General features: G+C 40.8%; 1 protein-coding gene across 1 annotated transcript in view; it reads left to right on the forward strand.

The window, feature by feature from the left end:
- The window catches only part of LOC133150416 (kelch domain-containing protein 8B-like), a 67,663-nt gene that overhangs the window by 3,938 nt on the left and 43,999 nt on the right, over positions 1-19,726 (forward strand). The window contains exons 2-3 of the mRNA XM_061272929.1: positions 12,119-12,542; positions 13,153-13,586. Of these exons, the coding sequence (XP_061128913.1) occupies positions 13,196-13,586 (391 nt within the window). The 5' untranslated portion in view covers positions 12,119-12,542; positions 13,153-13,195. The remainder of the gene's footprint in view (positions 1-12,118; positions 12,543-13,152; positions 13,587-19,726) is intronic.

The raw sequence follows: 19,726 nt of genomic DNA on the forward strand, positions 1-19,726 counted from the left end.
GGTCTTGCAGTCGGAATATATGTGGCTTCTGATTGCCCGGCAACCGGTGCAGGGTATTTGCCTCTCACCCAAAATCAAGGATAGATGCCAGCTCATCTGTGAAAATAAGCAGCATAGAAAATGGATGCGTGGATAATACCAATAACTTAAACTTATTCATCAGCTTTCAAGGGACCCAAGGACGCTTAAGCCTCAATAGCACAAATATACAGAAGTTGAAGCATTGTTAAGTATTTTTTTCTTGTGCTTTTTCTGTGGTGTGACCATAGTGTTGAATGAAGGTGTTATATTTTCTTAAGAATCATTTCTTAATGTTGACTGATTATGCAAGCTTTATTTTCTAATGTGCTTTCTTGTCAGTCTACTTATTTTGACAACAAAACGCACGTGCTGTGTATGTTGTCATCAAACGTGCACACCTTGAAAAATGAAGCCATAGTGTGTAACCTAGCGTTTTAAAATGTGATTGTTGTTTCATATTAATTTCATATACACACTCGCGCACATGAACAAAAAAACAAGCGGACATTGCAGACATCAACCTGGGTGGATGTGTGTGGAATAGAGCCAACTTTCCCATCAGAAGATTAAGTGGGACGCATGCAGTGGACAGTTTGGACGCTCCTATCTGCCAACGTTGACTTTTACACCAACAAGAGAGCTTTGCAGCAAGGAGGCCATATGCGGAAGTGATCATGTCAATTTATGATCTATTATCTTCTCAGTTTTATCAGCCGTAAGAGCAATCATTTTCATCTATGCATCTGTTTTCTGTAGCACTTGTTCTCATTAGGTTTTCTGGTGAGCCGGAGTCAAAGTTAGTTGACTGCAGGCCAGATGTGGTGCTTGGACTGGTTGCAAGCCAATCGCAGAGCACATACTGCATATTATTCAACAACATCAAACTTCTCAAACAATGACATTCCTTGTAGCAGTTCCGAAAGTTGGGAATTTTATCCCGCAAGATCAACGCGGTTTCATCTCAGTTTATATTCACATCTTGCTGGAATCATATTTGCATGATACACTGTGACATTGACATGTTTGTGTATGGTGTAAAGAATGTTATTGTTGTGTTCAGTGCTTGCACCAACACACTAAAATGGCCACTTTTGTGTTCATGGTAAAATATCAGAATCATCTCTATTGACCAAGTTTGTCAAAACTAGCAAATCCACATTTGAATGTCTTAAAAGTAAACAATAAAATGAAGGTTAAGATGTGGCTAAGTAGAAGTCCAGACTTTCGTCCAATTTAGATGCTATGATCTGCTCTAAATGGGCAATTGATGAAAGAAAGAAAAAAACCTCTAATATGACCGAGTTAAAATATTTTCTTCAAATAAAAGTGGGCCACCATTCCGCCATATTATGTAAAAGACTCATCATCGGTTATCACAAACATTTCATTTCAGTTATTGCTGCCAAGAGTGGTAACAAACACTTATTAGGTCCAGGAGGAAATCACTTTTTCACATGGGGCCAAAAAGCTTTGGATTTTACTCCCTAAATAAATAAAGCCATCATTTAGAAACATGCAGGTATTTGGAAAGAATTAACAGAGCTCCACTTGATAATGTGAAGAAAGTGTTTTTGGATTTTTTTGGGCAAGTTAAAAAAAAAAGTTAGTTTCTGTCATAGTGGACTTGCGATGGTACAAATAGCTTATAAACAAAACTCTGGTTCCGGTGATGTCACATATCTGATCCGATACAACGTACTTTGTTTGTGAGACTTCTATGAAATTCGGGATAACGTTATACTGTAGATATCGTCATCAAAGGTCAGTATCAGCAAATCATTTTCCAAATCTTTCCTCTTCCATAGAACAACAGCTGTTCATTTTCAAGTGAATGGCCTCTTGATTTTCCAATTTCCCAGGGGACACGTCGATCTTCATTTAAACACTCTCGGTTCGTAGCATACTACTACTAATTTGGCAACTGTGATACATAGTCCTTTTCCGCCAGTGAAACCTCCCTGGCCCTCGAGATATTATGCAGGAAATAAAGTATGTGGATGAATAACATCCATCTTCTGTGTGTGTGAAACGCTTAATGCTGCTATAAAGTAAAATTCTCAAATTAAAGCGGTAAAAAAATTGCAGAGTTGGAATTATGCAGAAATGACAAACAGATTTAGGAGAAAATCACCATTTGCGGGCGATGTTTGACGACTGAGCAATTTAGTGGCGAAAAATAACCGTTTGGAGTGCACAGCAAATAATCCAGCTTTGGAGCGAATTACTATTTTCGAATGATTGCTTCTACATTTGCGCGCACGTGCGTGTGTGTGCGCTCGTGTATGCCAGAGTTGGCTGCGTGCCACATGCCTGCCATTTGGAATTGTGTGCTTTATCTTGACTTTGCCAGAGGCGCAGCAATGCATCCGTTCACGGCAACTGTGTCCTTTGATGGTTTCGTTTGAGTGCTGCCACCACAAAATTCACACGAGTTCAGGGGAACATGACGCTCCCATAGGTACTTGTAAAAACCTGGCAAAATATGGCTGATAAATCAAATGACAAGGCAGCTGTAAATACAGACCAACACCGGTTAGATTGGATGTGAAGTGTTTTGACATGGAGCCTCCAATTTTCTATACATTAAGTCAATAGTTTTTCTAATGTTTGTGTCCATCAATGTTGAGCAGTGGCCTTAACACTATCAGAAGAAAAGAAAAAAAAAAGTTTGAATACTAGTTGCTTGAGTTGTGAACAGTATTTTAAGTGTTAAGTGACACCACAGATCTACCAGATCCCCAATCACCCATTCTATAGTTATGCATCCATTCTACATTCTACTCAGTATAAAAACACATACACACACGTAGACTGCAAGTAGAACAACAAAAAAAGTAGTATTGGATAACCAACCAGTCGGCTGAGATGCCCTGCTGCTGGTTGCCAAGCAACCATTACATGCTGAGGCTGCGACGGTACTGAAGCTGCGGTGGTAAAGAGGGCACACGGCTTTAACCAGCTGAGAGGATCTTTTTAAAATTGGGTTGTGGCCCTAATTAACACCCTCATAAATGATTTAACGTAAGCTTGTGACCCCACCAATCGAGCATGATTATAAGTTTAGACCCATCAAAAAGCCCACACAAAAAGCCTGATATAGCCCCCACTTTTGGGGAACAAAAGTTTGTTCATTTTTCTAATTAAGATTTACTTGGGACACACTACAATAGTAGCATTCAAATTTGTCAATAATAGTATCATATGACAATACCCTATTTAAAGACAACCATCAACAATGCATCAAAACATTTCCAAACAGACTTTTAGAATATGTACATTGACAATAACAAAATGGTTCCTAACTAATGAAGCCTTAACTTAACTCTAATCATTCCTTTATCATCCTCAACTTCCTCAAAGGAAGATCCTTACTTCACATCCATTTTCTTTCCTTCTAAATTAAAAGTGATGAAAAAAAGTCCAAAAAGGGCAGGTAGAAAAATATTTGGTTGACACTATACAAGCAATTAAAAAGGTTCACAATAGGTTTCCTTTTTAAAGTCTCTAAAGAGTCTAAAATTTCAAGCAAACCACCTTCTGTCATTTTTAAAATTACATTGCCTCAGCTGCCATCTAGGAAGTCGCCTCAGCTACCATCTAGGAAGTCGCCTCTGCCAGCGTTATATATTTTGCCATCCGCTTTAATTTTTCTCCACTACCCTCCCAGACCTTCTGTTTGTTTATTTTCTCTTTCTTCATCTATACTCCCTAGTGTTTTTTTTTTTTAACCTTAATTTTGTCTTGCCTCCCATCTATTTAAGGAAGAACACTGCTAGGAAGCTGCTGAGCCACGTGGGGAAAACGTAGCTGAATGTCCCCATATGGCCTTTTTGTGGCTCATGCCGCAGTCGGGCACTATAAAGCAACATAGCCAGATGTACTGTGACAGATTGGGTTTGAGTGAGGGCAAGAAAAAGAAAGACCAAGTGTTTACGCTCTAAAAGGAGGTGAATCAAAGGTCGGAATGCATAGTTTAAGTGAGGCAGCTTTTTCGTGTAGCTTACTGTATCCACAAATATTTTTGTTTTGAACTAACACTGTGAAAAATATGACAAGATGATGCGCACGCACCACATGCATGGTCAGCTTTACACATACCACAGTTCAAATTCTGGAGTTGTACAATCTAAACTGTCATGGCTGCTACAGATTGCACCCTGTACTCTCATACGTATGGCTCGAAGTACTTTTACATGACAAGATGCCATCTTTTCAATAAAATAATGAATGTTTACTGTGACGTAAAGATAAATGAATGTACTGTCTCCATGGCGACAGCTATGGCTGGGCACAGAGCTACTACACTCGACTGCATGTAATTGTTATTTTTCCTCCTCATTTCATCTGTATTGGTCTGTATCGGGCTGACCACAATTGACTAATTCGAATGTAAATAGACTGAATTAACAAAAAAAAAAAAAACATAGTGCAAGTAAAGGAGCATAATGCCTCATCCAGTGTGCAGGCATACGTACATACTACGCAAGGACAATAAAGTGAGCATGTAAAAAATAATTGAATTCAGAAGCTAAGAAGTTACTCATGAATTCTGCCCCCCCTTGAGTATTTTTGATTGACTGAATATATTTGTTTTCCTGCACTTAATTCTAATTCTTATCAGAAACCAGCTCAGTGTGGCCTAGTGGTAGAGTGTCCCCCCTGAGACTGGAAGGTTGTGGGTTCAAACCCCGGCCGGGTCATACCAAAGACTATAAAAATGGGACCCATTGCCTCCCTGCTTGGCACTCAACATTAAGGGTTGCAATTGGGAGGTTAGATCACCAACCGATTCCCAAGCGCGGCACTGCTGCTGCTCGCTGCTCCCCTCTCCCCCAGGGGATGGATTAAAATCACACGGGGATGGGTTAAATGCAGAGGACAAATTTCACCACACCCAGGTGTGTGTGTGACGATCATTGGGACTTTAACTTTGACTTTATCCCATAGCATATCTTCACTTTTGAATGCTGCTGCCAGAAAGCTATTCATCTAGCAATATTTCATTGCACCGCCACTGTACCCGTGAGACATAGTAGCTTAGTTAATATTTTGACTTTCGTCGAACTGCACGAGGCAGCCATAATTCTTCCACTAAATCTCGTCGACTTTTCTGAATTTATGGTGAGCTCCCTCTTCTTTTGTCAGTCATTTATGGCACTTCAAGCTATAAGTCCTGATTGACTCCGTCATGAATAACATCACTTTTCACAATTCATACTACAACTCATCTTTTTTCCATCACTCCAAACTTTGATGTTGCATTGTGACCTACTTGGTTGTTTTCTCCGCTTGTTAAGCAAATCTATATTTTATTTCACACTGGCATTATTTGTCATGTCTTTTTCTGAGAGAACGCCCGTAAGCTCCCTTGCTCTCAGCATAAATGCACAAATGAAAGTAAAAGTGTCCACTGGCTTAGCAGGTCATGTGTGTGTTTGACCTGACACGTGACCGTTATTTTACTATGGATTAAAAATTGGATTGATTTGCGGAATTACAAAATGAACAGATGGAGTCAGAACACTGCAGTCTTATGTAGCCTGTCATGTACAGTGCAGTGTTAATGCTTTGTGTGTGACATCTGCCGACGTGCATTCTCTTCAGCCCCAACTAATAAATTGTGCGTTCGTTGAGGGTCCAATTCAAGTATTTAACTTATGTATACGTAATATCCGTTTGATTTATAGTCCAAGCCAACCACACACAAAAACTGAAGTGCTGCTGATTACATGGCGTACAATTCAAATATCAAGGAATATCGTGATAAGTAACAAATGGCTCATTTGTTATCTTAAGAACCTTTGATTGCTTGATTGGTTATATTGGTTACTCAACATGGCTAAACAACGCGGTATGATTCTTGCGGCATTTTGATGAAAACGTGACAAACAGCTGAAAGTATTATAAATTTTGCATAAGTGGCATAAAAATGATATAGATGAGCGACTCGTTTTTTGTAAGGGTGCAACATTTCGGCAGCATTATCATTTCAAAAGGAAAAAAGACTCATTATAGTTGTAGGAGGAGAAGTGGAGATCATAATCAGAAAGGAATTCATAGTATTAAAGGCACCTAGACAGTGTAAGCCTCCTCCTCTGGCTTTGGGCACACAAATCAATGGCAGCCCTGAGCCAAGAGTGACAAATAATGTGATTGTTTCTTATTAGTTTAAGATGACAGGGTGATGAACGTACTGTACACAATAGCATCACAATGGAAGATTCTCGTGACTTTAAATCTCAGCTCTGATCTTTCCGTGTGCAGTTTGCATGTTCTCCTGTGAGTTCCTTTTATTTTCTGACTATATTAAAAAACACGACTGTTCACAAGGGATCCTGACTTGCTAATTTAGGACCAAACTTTGTAATGCATTTTGGACATTCTATATTTTTGTTCTGCTGCAAAACTGTTTCAGACATGACACATGACAATGTGTTGGGACTTTGTTAGGTTGATAATGGGTTTGCCAGCCCTGATGGCGATGGATGACACCGGTCAGTTGCTGGTCAACAAGTTTGTTGAAACCCATGTAATAGTTGTGAGCAAACCATTTCATATTTTTCAATTGGATCCAACAATTTTGACGGTGTCACTCGGTTTGAAAGGTTGGAATTGAGTGCAAATGAGTGCAGCTCTCCGTTTAAAAAATCCTCCATCAATTGTTACGCGGCCAGCCAAAATGAGGAGGATTACGTCCGGCAGATTAGCTGCTACGCATGTCAGTGAAACAAGCAGTGTGGGGTTTCAAATTCATTAGTGAAGTGGAGAATGCTTTTGTCATTCGGTGTCACTTATGTGAGCTGGGCCGGAGCAACGGATGGACGTTCAACCTCTGGGACACGTTGTTGCCTCTTGGTGGCACAGATGGAAAACATTCAATTGCCAGGAAACAATTCAACCGAGAGTGGCCATTCGACAAAGCAATGGGATGTCATTTGCTGTTGTGTAGTTGTGACAATTTTGCATATCTCGCTTTTCATTTCTGGTCGCTCAATGCATCCTCCCCACAATTATCTGGTTCAGTTGTTTGGTCGCTATTTTGTCTTTGTGTTGCCATGCGGGCACTGTTTTACAAAATCACCCAAGTGTGTTATAAAGTCTGATGCTGCCAAGTCCATATAAAGAGCTGTTTTCCAAATCACTCTGAAATTCTAGGGGGGGGGGGGAGGTTAATTTCAACCAGACCTGCGTGAATAAAAAAAAAAAAACAAGAGCTCGTTATCTTAAATGAAACATATTACAAAGTTTTAAATCAAAACAGTTTTCTTTTATTAAATCCTTTTCATACAGCTCATATAAAGTAGCAGTATGGCAAATCAGGTCGGACACACAAATAACAGTGAACAAATCCTCCCCAGTTCTAAATGACTTCTGGTAAACAATCAAACCCATAGTAATAGCATTGTTGCTCAAAAGAAATTCTACACTTTGACAAGTGGCTGGTTGGCCATACATTTCACAAGCTTTAATCACCTGATGGCTGTTCAGATGTTTGGGCCACCTTCAAATATACATTGTAGCAAAAACAGAAGAATATGGATACAAAAAAAATTACATTTCATGCTCTCATCCAATTGCTGTAGGCCTGCATGCCCAAATGAAGGAAAAAAAAACAAAAAAAACCGGGAGGTTTTTCCAACTTGATGTATAATGTTAGAATAGGAAGTGAGGTCTCACAGACATACGCTCAAGAATTGCTTCAAAGATTTTCAGTTTTATTTGAATACTAATTCATTTATATAGAGTAGAGCGTCTGATGAAGTTAGTCTTAAAGATACATTCGTCTTTCATTTATTAGAAAAATTGAAGCAGCCAGGACGAATTTACTTGTAGTACGTTTGCTCGTATTCTCTTTGTCATCTTGCACTGTAATTACCTTCATGAATTATGTGAAGAGCGAACGAGTGGTCTTGTAATCAGGGAACAGACTGTTAATTATATTGGGGAAAAGAATGATCACCATGAATAGGATTATTTGTTCCTTCCTCTCCTCATATGTAGCATATCAAGGTTATGCTGCTCACAGGGATCAACTCTGCCCTTCCTCTGTCTAATTTGATCATATAGCCACAGATTGAACTTGTAATAATATTGCACAAGTTTGACTTCCCTTTCACTGGCCCAGTGTTTGGGGCAGTTTTAAATTAATGCCAAGCTACAATATGAGTTTTTTTTTTATGAGGTTCCAAATGATGTGTTGCTTGATGTTTAGTTTTAAGATTTGCTCCTGGATTTCCCCCCACTTTGGCAGTATTTAAAATGGTTGCTAAGGTCAGTCACAATCAACCCGTGGCAGAAGGATGCAAAAGGTTCATTCATAAAGCAGACTGTGAATGTCCTGCCTCCTTCTCTTTTGGTTAGGTCTCGTCGTCGCGTTCACCCTGGAAGCGATGTAGACTGTGGCGGCAAGGTTCTTCTTCGGTTCTAACCTAAAATACCTCTTGGATCATATGGACACTGTTCGTAGCAGACAGCTGCTTGCAGCAATCTTTGCTGGACAATCATACCAACATCTTAATAGTTCAGATGACACAAATTTCCCATCAGTGTGATCATGCTCAGACATGCTTATGTAACACAAAAGTGCTATTTTGCCCCTCTAGTCCCATATTGCATGTGATGAAAAGTCCTGATAAAAGATGTGATGACATGCTCTTTATCAAACCAGAATTGCTGGTGATGCTATGGTATGATGTAAGGGGATTACAGTATCAGGACTACAGAAAAAAAAATCTCATTAGTGGTCATAGGCAGATATCACCGAGACCGTTTCGCGTATGTTTGCATGGCTACCAGACTTGAATGCTGCTTGCCACAACATTTTGCTGCTCTTTTTCTTTTAACATAATGTCTTGTGTAATGTGATTCAACGTGCCACTTAAATTGTACAGGATCAAATTCGATGTGATTTTGTAGGATTTTCAATCAGGAAAACTCAACCAAAGTTCATTTTCTGATTTGTACCACAGCAGGAAGGCACAATCTTGAATTGATCTATGTGCTCTAGCTAAATCAAAGAACGAAACCAATAGATTTTGAAGAAAATCACATCTGAGACGAACGAGGCTATTTCCAGGGGATTTATCTTAGTGTTCGAGTCCATGACTGCTCTGTGGGGACTACACATAGTTTCAGTTGAATTCAAAGTGACTTCATATACACTAAGTGCATCATGGCCTGGTGATAATGCCTGACACTCACTTCTTGTTGCCTTGGGATCCATTAGACTCAAGTAATGAAAATATGAAAAAATCTCAGGAGAGTGATGGAGAGTAATAAGCTTAAGGAGAGAGATCTGGAAGTTGATGCAATTCTCCTTTGAATTATGATAACATCAAACCTCCGCTCCATATGTGGACTGTAGCAACCAGAAAGGAGTAAGACTGGGTTGTATAGATTCTGCCAAAAACAGCTATGATGATGGACCACCCTAAATGAGTTAATACATACGTTGGCACAATATTTATTTTTCAATTGTACTAAAGGCCTTGACTTTTTCAGTTTAGAGAGGAGACTACTTCTTTGAATGTAGGAAGTAAAATGTAAACATATTTGACCTTTTGTTATGCAAGCACGTCTCAAGAGTGTGCCACACTTCCTTTTTGGAGAGGAAAGTTGATGCCATGAGTCAGCCGCTGACTTGGCCTCTCACGGATGTCTGTGCAGTGTGCACCATTTCTCGGCCATCTCGGACTCTTACTCAGGCCATCATTTCCCTTGTTTATTAAACACTGCTCCTTCATTAGGAAGATGTCTGAGCATACTGTCTAAAGGCGCCCTTTAAATGTTTGTACTTTCTTTCTCATTATTTTCAGCACTGGTCTTGCTCTTTTTGCATCTGGTAGTGTTTGGGAGCATTTTTGTTTGTTGGTTTTTAACATAGTCCTTTTAAGCTTGTCTAGGTTGGCAACAGGAAATGTAATAGTAAACAGTTGCTTCACGTCATTCATTTTCAGGAGTGAAACAACTGCATTGCAAAGCATATGGACTTTTCTCTAATTTAGTATTTCTGTTTTGAACGTGTTGATAAGGAAATCGATGAGTCTGGTATGGCAGATGCATTCAGATCCATGTTTGTGAACTTAACATTTTGTCCCGTTTGCCTCTTAGTCATGGTGCGTTTTTCTCCTTGTAGTGATTCTTTGGAAGAAAATGCAATGAGACAGGCAGCGAGTCCTTAGAATGGGTAAGGCCACCCGTGATCTACAAGGAGGCACTTCATGCTGGGAACTCCAATAATCATTTTTAGCATTTTTCATTTGTTCCTTCGCTTCCTGTTGCGCAGCTATTCAGCCGGAAGCTTTCATTACCGCTGTTAAATTTAGTTCCGGAAAAGTTCATGGGCACCTCAAAATAGCTCGACCTCTTTTCTAAATCTCTAAGCTCCTTTTTGTGAATATAAGTGTGTGTGCATTGCCGTTTCAGGGATGCGTGCTTCTTATTCAGAAAGATCTCTTTCATGGTTGCCAGAAAGATCAGAGAGGGCTGGTGGCTGACGGAGCACTCCAAGAGATCATTATTGGTCTGAAAACTGTGCAATTTTACTTTTGGGTCTCTTGGTAGTCTAAATACGGTACAAAGTCAGAAGTACAAGGGAGTTTTTGGCCTGTTGGAAACAAAATAACAATAGTGTTACAATGCTGTAAATTGTGTGTGCCAAAAAGTTCAATGAATGAATGATGTCATGATGATCATAATTTTATAAGATAAAAACATGCATTGAACAAACCGTCATTTTAGGAGCTAAAGTTAAGGAAATCACATGAGTAGTCTGTAACATGCAGACTTCACGCAGACATGCTATTAGATTTTGTTTCCGGAGGTTAATATTTGGACTAGTGACACATTTATAGATATGATCATGATGTTTAGAATGTTGAGTGGCAAACAATCCAGTGTGTGGTCAGGTGTGACAACCGGGGGTTCAGTGTCTTGCTCAAGGATAATTTGACAAGGTCACAATGGCTGGTGATCAAACCCTCAACCTCTGGGTTGGGAGACAACCATTCTACCACTGAACCACGCCTCCCCTAAATATGTGCATTGGTCCAATACATGTTGAGAAACATAGTTCTGTTGACAAGCTCATGACTGACTTGGCCATTTCTTTGCCTTCAAAAAGTCTTCGACTGTTTATCGATTAACATGCCAGCCTATCATTTTATTGTAGAAAACGTTTGAATTTCAAATAGTACTTTGGTTGTATAAACCAAAGTAAACCCCGAGCATAACATAGCTATCTCTCTTCTTCAAGCCAACTGACTGTCAGAGTAACAGTGTTTAAAGGTCTAAAGAGACACAAGAGCCGAGCTCCCACTGCACCTGTGCTAACACTGAATTAGGAGACATTCATTTAATTCTTCCAACTTCCCCAAAGTCATGCCCACAATACAAATTGACTAGACTGCTACGTGAGCACCACAGGGGAAGCAGGATTTGTGCTTTTTCTCGAGCTTCCTTTGCTCATCTGCACCTGCCCCCTCTGCTCTGTGTCATTTTCAACATTTGACAACTTGTAATATATCTCTTTTAAAGATGAAACATTGTGTGCACCACAACATCGACCAATAACACAGCCGCTTATTGCAATTGTCACGTATGCCTTTGTCGTGAACTCTGAATTGGTGATTGTTAGCAGTGTAACATGCAGTGAGTCAAGCAATATGTTAACAACGCTCAAACAGAAGTTTCAAAATGAATGGAAGATAAACACACAAACCTCCCTCATGTAATGAGACGCAAGAACATGTTGAAAGCATAAAAAAAAGGAATATTGTATTTCACTCATGTTGTCAAAACCGGTCCCATCATCCATCCCTCCATTTTGATTTGTTAAACACATCTCAGCTGAATTATGTAAATGTCTCAGGTGGCCCCAAATACAGCACTCAAACAATGGTTCATATGTTGCCCTAGTAACTGCATCGGGGAGGGGGGTGATCAACAGTGTAGGATGTCTTGAAGTCATTTGAATAAAAACTGCATCCAGTAGAACCACCCCCACTGTCTTTTCATGCAGACTTCTGATGTTTTGCCTCCTCATTTTAGACAATTTTCTATCCTCTGACTCAAACCATGTTTCTGTGTGTTCTTGCAGGTTGGCCCTCATCGAGGGACCTTCTCCAAAGCTCTTGCGTGCGTGTGCTCTCTTATGAGTCCAACGATATTCCTCCAGGAAATGGAGACGTTGCCTAATTAAGGCAGGAGAAGCTTTTTTGGACGTCCGCTTTATATTTGCTCTTGTGAAGTTTTTATATTAAACTATGACCCTTCCTCATTTCCTTTTTTTGAGATTGGTTGCTGCTTGAGGTTTTGTGGGATTAGTCGTTAAACATGAAGACACCCTCCTTGAAGGATATATTCAAGTCCAAATAAGCTCCTTGTAAGACACACTGAGGGAAAGACAGCCAGAGAAAAGGGGTGAAACAATTTGTGAAGGGCAGATGGCTTTGCTGCTCACAAACCAACAGCCGTAGGAATAAAATATTTATATAGGGGCGGACGTGACATCTGGAAGAGAGGTGAGATTCAGTTTTTTACCCCCTACTTTCTAATACCTTCCACTTCCACCTCTCTTCTGTCCTACGCTTTCTCTCCTGGATGCCTACATGCTTTTGCTTTTGACCTATGCCAAACTAATATGTTTTTATTATTACTGTTCATTTGATTATCTTGTTCAGCGATTTAAAAAAAAATAAAAAATAAATCCTATAGAGCCCTGATCATATATTCTTTTTTTATTTAGTGGTGTGTCATTGTTGTAATTTAAACCATATCGTTGACCCAATCATATTGAAATCTTTGGTGAAAATGAACACTATTTAAAACACACATTGGTATTTTTATTGGGTCTTTTTCCTCCCATCTAGTTGAAGTTTTTGTGACAATATCAATAGAAAAATACAAACACGTGTTCATGGCCAAATGTGTCATGTGGCCGACAATATGCTTTGCTTGAGCAACGGTTGGCAAACACGATTATAGTTACAAGCAATTGCTCAAATAAGTTAGGTACTCCTCCAGCCATCCATTTTAGAAGGATGGAATTAAATTTAAAGTTAGCAAAATTGAGCAATATACAATGTACTTCCCACCGTTTCACACTCTCTCCTCCATCCTTCCTCACTTCAGCTCGGTGTGTGATGGTGTCCCCCCTCCTATCAGTCTCGGAGACATGCCTGTGCAGGAGATGGCGGTGAGTCCTGTCAAGTCCCTGCACTGGGAGAAGTTCCCCCCCATGTCCCAGCGCAGAGTCTACTGCACTCCCATCTACCACGAAGGCCTGCTCTACGTGCTGGGGGGCTGCAGTGAGACTGGCATGCCCCTGGACAGTGTGGAGGTGCTTGATGTGGAGAGCCAGACATGGAGCCAGATGCCACCTCTGCCCACAGCGCGAGCAGGTGCCGCCGCCGTGGCGCTGGGGGGGCAGGTCATGGTCTTGGGAGGAATGAATCAGCAACAGACCCCGCTGGCATCAGTGGAAGTATTTCACCCAGATGAGGGGAAATGGGAACCGAAAGCTAGCCTGGGGCAGCCGTCCATGGGCACCACCACAGTGCAGAAAGGTACGCATACTGCTACATTAAGTGCAAAGAATACAAGTTGAGATAATACTTTGCTGGTTGGCTTTACGTTTGGGTGCTTTTAAAAAAATAATGCTAAATAAATAATAAATGCTTTCAAGAAAGCAATCGTCTCAGATTGCATTGTTGCACTGAGATGGGATTGTTATTCAGATGGTACTTTCTTTGTATTTTATGCCACTTTTAAGACATTAGCTGAGTATCATTACATTTTATCAAAACTTTTTAATTGCTAATAAAACAGTGTGACTAATGTTAACAGAAGCATAAACATAATCAACAAAGAAATCCAGTGCACAGTACATTTCATTTATAATTAATTCACAGTGGTGTATAAAATGGAATAAAATAACCTATTAGCTATATCTATTGTAGATAATTATCAATTGTATACAGATTTAACTCTAATAATTTGTGATAATATGATAATTGTTCAAACAGAACCTTAATCATAGAAATCTTTGGAGGGCAAAAAATGTTTTTTAAATTTAGATGTGCTAACCACTCAAGCCCTACGTCTCCCTTCTATATAAATAAATGAAAACATATAAATATATATATAATATATTAAAAAAAAAAGGGTAATTCGGACTCATAAAAAATATGTTGATGCAGATTTGCATCATGACACAAGACCAACAACGAAAAAAAGCAACAGACCAAAAGTCCTTTCTGTGAACCTTTAGACTTAATTAGATCGTCCTTTATGTGGGGCAAAGATGCTTGGTTGATTGACTGAGAAACCTTCTCCAGCATCCCTGGAGTGGAGTCTGCTCAAGTGTAATTAAAACTGAGTGGTGCTGAAATCAATGTCCACTCACAAGTCAAAAGGCAACCGGTTAACTAAGATTCAGGCTCAATGCAAATTGCACAAAAGTGCTGAGGCTGTATTTGTGACTACATTTGGTACATTTGATGTAGGAATTTGTTGGTGAACTTATACAGTAAATACAGGATATTTCTGTGTGTGTGTCTGTGTGCTTGTGTGTGTGTGTGTGTGTGTGTGTGTGTGTGTGAGTGCTTGTGTGTGGGCCTGCGCATCAGCACGGTGTAAATGTAGACAAGTTGTCAAACAGTCCACAGCAGATGAGTAAACATAGTGATGCTTCTATTCATTCCTCAGACTTGAGCAGACCATCTCAGCTCATGTTTGTGTGTGTGTGTGTGTGTGTGTGTGTGTGTGTGTGTGTGTGTGTGTGTGTGTGTGTGCGTGTCTGTATTAGCAGATAGGAAGTTGTACATGTGACAGTCGAGTGGGAGGAAAGAAAGAATAAACTGTTTACACGATATCGGTGGGGAGAAGATAATGTAATTGAAGCCATGACACTGTCAAGAACAAGAGAGTCGTGAATTGTTTTAGCTTCATTTGACATTGTTTAATTCAGGTTCATGTCAAGCTTAGGTCCTCAAGGGCCGCTACCCTTGCCTGTTTCCCACGTCTTACACACGTATACACAGTGTGTGAAAGTTACACTGCCCTGCAGTCAAGACATTCCTTCAAATGGTGGCTGTCACATTTCTTCCCATCAACAGCTCATGCTTGAGGTTCTATGTTTGACTGCGACACAATCAAGAATAGAATATCCACCACCCACTGTTGGCCTTCTGGAGAAATAAAACCCGGAACTAACAGTCATCAGTTTTTTTTTAAATTGGCTGCTGGCATAATTCGGTGAAAGCAAAAAGCTAAAACCCATTAATGTTATGTGTAAAAAGCATAAATCTGTTGGGGTAGCGAGGTGCTCAGTGCTGTGACCAGAGCGAGAAGAGCTGTAGCAGGAAGACTTTTGCTTTCCAGTCGTCATGTTTACATGGTGTGTGCTCGGATGAGCGAAGACACCGCCTACACATGGAGTAGTAGAGCCTCTGGTGGTTTCATCCTCCTACTGGTCCTGCCAAGCTGTCAGTGCGTTTGCATTTGTAGGAAGGGATTGTGTTGGCCAAATTTGTCGCCATTCATCTGGCATGTCACAAAGTAAACCATCAAACAATGATTAGCTTTCGACATTTTGAAAACATGCACAATAGATTTGAGTATTAGTATTTATAGTACATATTTGTAGCACAACTGTATACGTACAGTACACAGTGAACTCCATCTTATTGTGAAGAAAGAGTGCTTACGATATACACGGCGCAAAACTCCCTCACCTATGCATTTACGTCCCATACATAAAATTAACAAGCTCTGTCTGAAGGCAAAATGACAAGTTATTTTAAATGGCCTTTATGAAAATTCAGATGTCCAGGGGTTTTATTGTACTTTATTGAGTCTACAGGGGGGAAGTTCTGGAGTTATTGCACGGCATTTGCATTGGCATTTGCTTGACCGGTGAAGAATAGATTTTTATGTGGACTGAAGTCAATGTGTGTGGTTGAAGGATTTTCCAGTTTGGTGTGGGGAGAAAGCCTATAACTAACTCCCACAATAATGAAACTAGACTAGGACTTTCTGTTAAACATTCATCCATCTAATTGGCCATACTATATACTACATATTATATTTCCTTAACTCATCTCAACCACTCTGTTCATTTTCAACCATTCACATCAAATATATGTCACAGAAACAATATGGGCCAATCACAGTACTGTATATGATTTTGTGTGTGCGCATTGAACTTTGAGAAGGTAATCAGATGGATAATGGAGGAGCCCTGGTGGATCAGTGTGTTGGAACGATTAAATGATCCTCTCACTGCTGCTTCTGTTGCTGCAGTAAGGTCATGCATATGCATGACAGAGCTGCGCACGCACGCACACACACGCACACACATTGAATTATGATCACAGTGAATGCTATGCTGTCGTTTTTGAGCTGTCTATCTCAAAGGCTGAAGGTTCAGTCGCATAACATTGAAATCTATGCATGTAACAAAAAGAAGCATTGCGGTATTTCAATTTTAGAGCTCCTCTTCTTGAGAATTTTTAATTTCTTATGACAACCATGTATATCCGGTTATCATTTTTGGATCCAGAAGCTAATTCATAAAAAGCACCACAACCAGCTCTTATTAGAGGCTTGTTAGCAGTTTTAATAGAAGCTTTGGTACTTGTTTTATTTGGTACTTATTTTCAACCCTGTTTTTATTCGTTATTTGGATACCCAGTGTTGACAGTGCATAGAAGAGAATACAATCTTCAATCGTTAATACACGATATTTATATACTCTTATATAAGTCTGTTAGTAAATTATGAGTCTGTATTGCTGTACAGTCTCCCTCAAGTCAAATTACTTTGGAATAATTTTATGTTTTGTAGATATTGTCTTTTTTTAGCTCTACGTATTGATGCATCAGCCCGTTTCCACCTACCTCGGTGTGAAGCTTGACAGAACACTAACATTCAAACAACACCTGGCCAGTGCCACGGCGAAGACAAGTGCCCGTGCCGCCCTTATACGCCGCTTAGCTGGCACCACCTGGGGAGCCACAACGAAGACACTGCACATGTCCACGCTGGCCCTGGTGTTCTCAGCGGCCGAGTACAGTGCCCCGGCCTGGTGCCGTAGCCCCCATGTCAAGAAGTTGGATGTCGCCCTCAACAGCGCCCTGCGGACTGTCTTGGGGTGTCTGCGAGCCACCCCAGTAAACCAACTGCTCATCCTCGCAGGCATCGCTCCAGCTAACATCAGACGAGAAGCAGCCATGCAGGCCCTCTCCCGAAAGGCACAGACCAGTGAATCCCACCTCCTCCATAAGATCGTCACAGAGACACCATGACGCGTGCGCCTAAAGTCACGACGCTGCTCAGCACAACAACAGCACAACAACAGCTGACACTTCCAAGGCCACCTGGGTCAAGACCAAATGGAGAGAACAGTGGAAGTCAGCAGAACCATCTGGGCTGCACCACTACATCAATGACCCCACAGACGTCTTTGGCCAGGACTTGCCCCGGAAACAGTGGACAACCCTCAACCACCTGACGACCGTCATTGGACGCTATGGAGCTGCAATGAAGAGGTGGGGACTCGCAGATAGTGCCTCCTGCGAGAGTGGGGACCCAGTCCAGACAGTAGAGCACATCATCAGCAGTTGCCCCAAACACCGGCCACCGAATGGCAAACGAGGCCTGATTGATCTGGACGACGACACGTTGACCTGGCTCGCCTCAACAGAGCTGCAAGTCTCAAGTCATACGACAGAAGAAGAAGAAGCTATACGTACAAGTGAACCATTACTTTATTTAGCTAGAATCAATGCTTTTCTGGGCGACTACTGAAAGAACATTTGTAATTCCAGATAATACATTTTTCATGAGCATAGATACTCTAAAGCAACATGGGATGCAATTAAAGAGCATAAGCTATTCAGAGGTCACGGAGTCCTAAAGTATAAATGATTCGCTTGGAAAAACATGAGACGGATAGGAGGTTTGTAGAAGTGTGGCACGCAGGAAAAATAAGAACAAGTATCACTAAGTATTATAACAAGATTATGAATCTGGGTGGATCACCCTGGTTGTTAATTTTTATTCTTCCTCCATAAACTTTGTTGATACTGGCTTGTTTCTGCAAACTCTTGAGAAAGCCGAATTGATTGATAATAATCATAAGTGGATAAAGAGCCACATCATTTTTGAAAAGTGAAAATCCATTAATGAGCTTAAATGTTCTTTCAACTGTGATTCCCTTTGGTGAGCCAATAAAAGCTGTACTTGTTTGGCATGTAATCGGACTCACACATTTCGAATTCAGGTTTCCTTTTTGTTGTTGTCGCTTGAATAAAATAGCTTAATGTTACACAGTGTAGTCGACATGTCACCGAAAGCAGCTGCTATTAGTTGACCAATCGGATCATTTGTAAAACGTAGCACATCGCAACAGAAGACAGCTGCCCTTTTATAATTTAGATTTCTTAGTACAGTTTGCTTCTGGGGTAGGAAGATCCCTGAGAATGGTCACTGTAAGCGGTTACTTCGGTTGATGTAGGCGCAGGGCTCCTGCACAGAGCGCCTTGTGACTTTGTCATTAGCTAAGTACACTGCTGGGGCAATTCCCTGAGCCCACCAGCTGCGACGGAAGCTTAGTGGATGCCCACACGTATCATCCATTTATGTGTCCTTTTTATTCAAATGAGGTGTGAATTCACTTGGGGCGATGTTGACTGATTTTCATCTTCTCCATTGTAAATCCGCGCAATGCAATCATGTCAGCATAAAACTAACAGGGAACAGTCACGAGATGTCCGATGTTCTATTGGTGGTTTGTCGGACGCAACCAGTTTCTTTTGAAAGAAGAGGGGGGGGGGTCACTCCGAGATAAATTCTTAACACTTGTTTACTGTTACTTGGTATGGTTGGGTACACATTCTGGTATCAGTGTGAACAATGGTGGTTCAGAAACAGCGTGGGTCACCCAGTTCATCATCACTGTCAAGCATGCATGAGCAAAAAGTTGTTGGCAAGATTTGAAATTGTCCCGTGGTACATCCATGAGACATTTTACTGACGATTCTGAGTACACAATGTTGCAGCCAGGCATACACCGCTGCTGCAGCTCGTGAATTCGAATGTTCTTCTGGGTTTTCATCCAGCAAGTCACTTGACATTCCCTGTAGGGCTTGTGTGTGGGTGTGTGAGCGCATGTGCATGAGAGCGACATGACAGCACCGCTTGCATCCTGCGGGAGTTAGGTTGAGGTTTCCCCCTTTTCTGACACAGCAGAGGAGGTGAGAATAAGAGCAGCTTACGCTGATGAATTGAGACTAGAGAGGCAACAAAAACCAGAGTGCGGGTGAGGTGTGTGTTGAGGAGTGTGGCAGCGAGGGGTGAATGCAGTGTTGGAGAGGGGGAAAACGTAGTGGACAGGTAGTCGTACTATTTTGCTGCATTGGCACATTACAACATCCCCGTCCAATAGACAGTTTGTGATTTGTATTAACTAATAATGAAAAGAAAAAAAAAACACTTTTTTGTGGACCCTTAATGGTCAGCTGTAACATTGCAGGCCCCTGTAACAACAAAAATCATGCATGACTCATGAAAAAGCCATACACATGCAGACAAACCAGAGTTGAGGTATAGCTTCCCTAATGATACCATTGTTATTTCTGACCTGCTGAACCTGCTCACTTTTAAGACCTTAGCAAATGAATCATAGCAGTGTAGCGCAGTGTGG

Source organism: Syngnathus typhle, linkage group LG2 (assembly GCF_033458585.1).
Source record: "Syngnathus typhle isolate RoL2023-S1 ecotype Sweden linkage group LG2, RoL_Styp_1.0, whole genome shotgun sequence".
In the NCBI taxonomy this organism is placed as follows: domain Eukaryota; kingdom Metazoa; phylum Chordata; class Actinopteri; order Syngnathiformes; family Syngnathidae; genus Syngnathus; species Syngnathus typhle.